Raw genomic sequence first — 1,404 nt, forward strand, 5'->3', positions numbered from 1 at the left:
GCTCAGCACAGAAAGCTGGGAGGATGAGGAAGGAGGGGAAGGGGCAGGACTCCTCCGGGGTGCTGGGGCAGGGGGTGGGCTATGCCATGGGGTCAGGGTGCCTCGAGCGCCAGGGTCCCAGGGTGCAGCAGGGGAAAGGGGTGGCAGGGGTCACCCCAGCAGGAGAGAGGGTCCCCAGGCCAGGGGTCCTGGTGGGTGAAGCAGGGCTGAGGCCCCGTGCGGTTACCCCAAGGGGGTGAGGGTCTCTGCTGGGTGCAGGTCCAAAGGGAGAGCTCAGGGTGCCATTGGGACAGAAGAGGGGTCCCGGGTCCCCCTGCAAGGGGTTGTCAAACACCCTCCTAGTGAGGGGTCCCCCAGGTCTCCCCCATCCCTTGCCAGGTACAGGCACCAGTGTGGGACCCCCCCCCCATCGCTCAGTGTGGGTGCCAGTACGGGACCCCCAGCCCGGTGCAGGATCTCCTCCCAGCACAGGTGCCAGCATGGGACCCCAATTCCAGTCCTGGACCCCCGTCGTGGTCTGGGTTTCTCCATCCTGGTACAGGTGCCAACATGACACCCCCCTTCTGGGATCAAACCCCAGTGCCGGTATGGGTGCTGCTGTGGGACCCCCCACCCCAGCGCAGGACCCCATCCCGGCACTGGGCTCCCATCCCGGCAGGGGTGCCCGTAGGGGATCTCCATCCCAGTACTGGGCCCTCATCCCAGTACAGGTTCCAACATGGGGTCCCCCATTCTGGTACAGGACGCCCCATTCCCATAGCGAGTCCCCATCCCAGTATGGGTGCTGGAATGGGACCTCCCATCCCGGTACGGGACACCCCGTCCTGGTACCGGGTCCCCATCCCGGTACAGGTGCCGGTACGAGAGCTCCCCTCCCGGTACAGGACGTCCCAACCCAGTACGGGTGCTGGGACGGGACTCCCCATCCCAGTATGGGTGCTGGTACAGGTCCCTCATGCCGGTACCGGGTCCACATCCCAGGACAGATACCGATATGGGTCCCCCGTCGCGGTACGGGACACCCCATGCCGCTGCCAGGTCCCCATCCCCGTATGGGACCTCCCATCCCGGTACGGGATGCTCCATGCCAGTACCAGGTCCCCATCCCGGAACGGGTGCCGTTACGGGGTCTCCATCCCAGTATGGGTGCTGGTGCAAGTCCCTCACGCCGGTACCGGGCCCCCATCCCGGGAGAGGGGCTGGTACCAGGTCGCCCATCGCGGTACAGGACACCCCATGCCGGTACCGGGTCCCCATCCCGGTACGGGTACCGTTACGGCATCTCCATCCCGGTGCGGGCCCCCCACTCCGGGATAGGAGCCGGTAGGTGTCCCCATCCCGGTACCGGCCCCCCAACCCGGTACAGGATCTCCATCCCGCTACGGGATCTCCGGCCCGCCCCGC

The 1,404-nt window shown here is 67.1% G+C and overlaps 1 protein-coding gene across 1 annotated transcript in view; it reads right to left on the reverse strand.

Moving 5' to 3' along the window:
• The window catches only part of LOC103902957 (hepatoma-derived growth factor-related protein 2), a 12,985-nt gene extending 12,028 nt beyond the window's left edge, over nt 1–957 (reverse strand). The window contains exon 1 of the mRNA XM_009284076.2: nt 832–957. Within this exon, the coding sequence (XP_009282351.1) occupies nt 832–957 (126 nt within the window). The remainder of the gene's footprint in view (nt 1–831) is intronic.
• Nucleotides 958–1,404: the final 447 nt, after the last annotated feature.

This window comes from Aptenodytes forsteri, unplaced genomic scaffold (assembly GCF_000699145.1).
Source record: "Aptenodytes forsteri isolate BGI_AS27 unplaced genomic scaffold, ASM69914v1 Scaffold471, whole genome shotgun sequence".
Lineage (NCBI taxonomy): Eukaryota > Metazoa > Chordata > Aves > Sphenisciformes > Spheniscidae > Aptenodytes > Aptenodytes forsteri.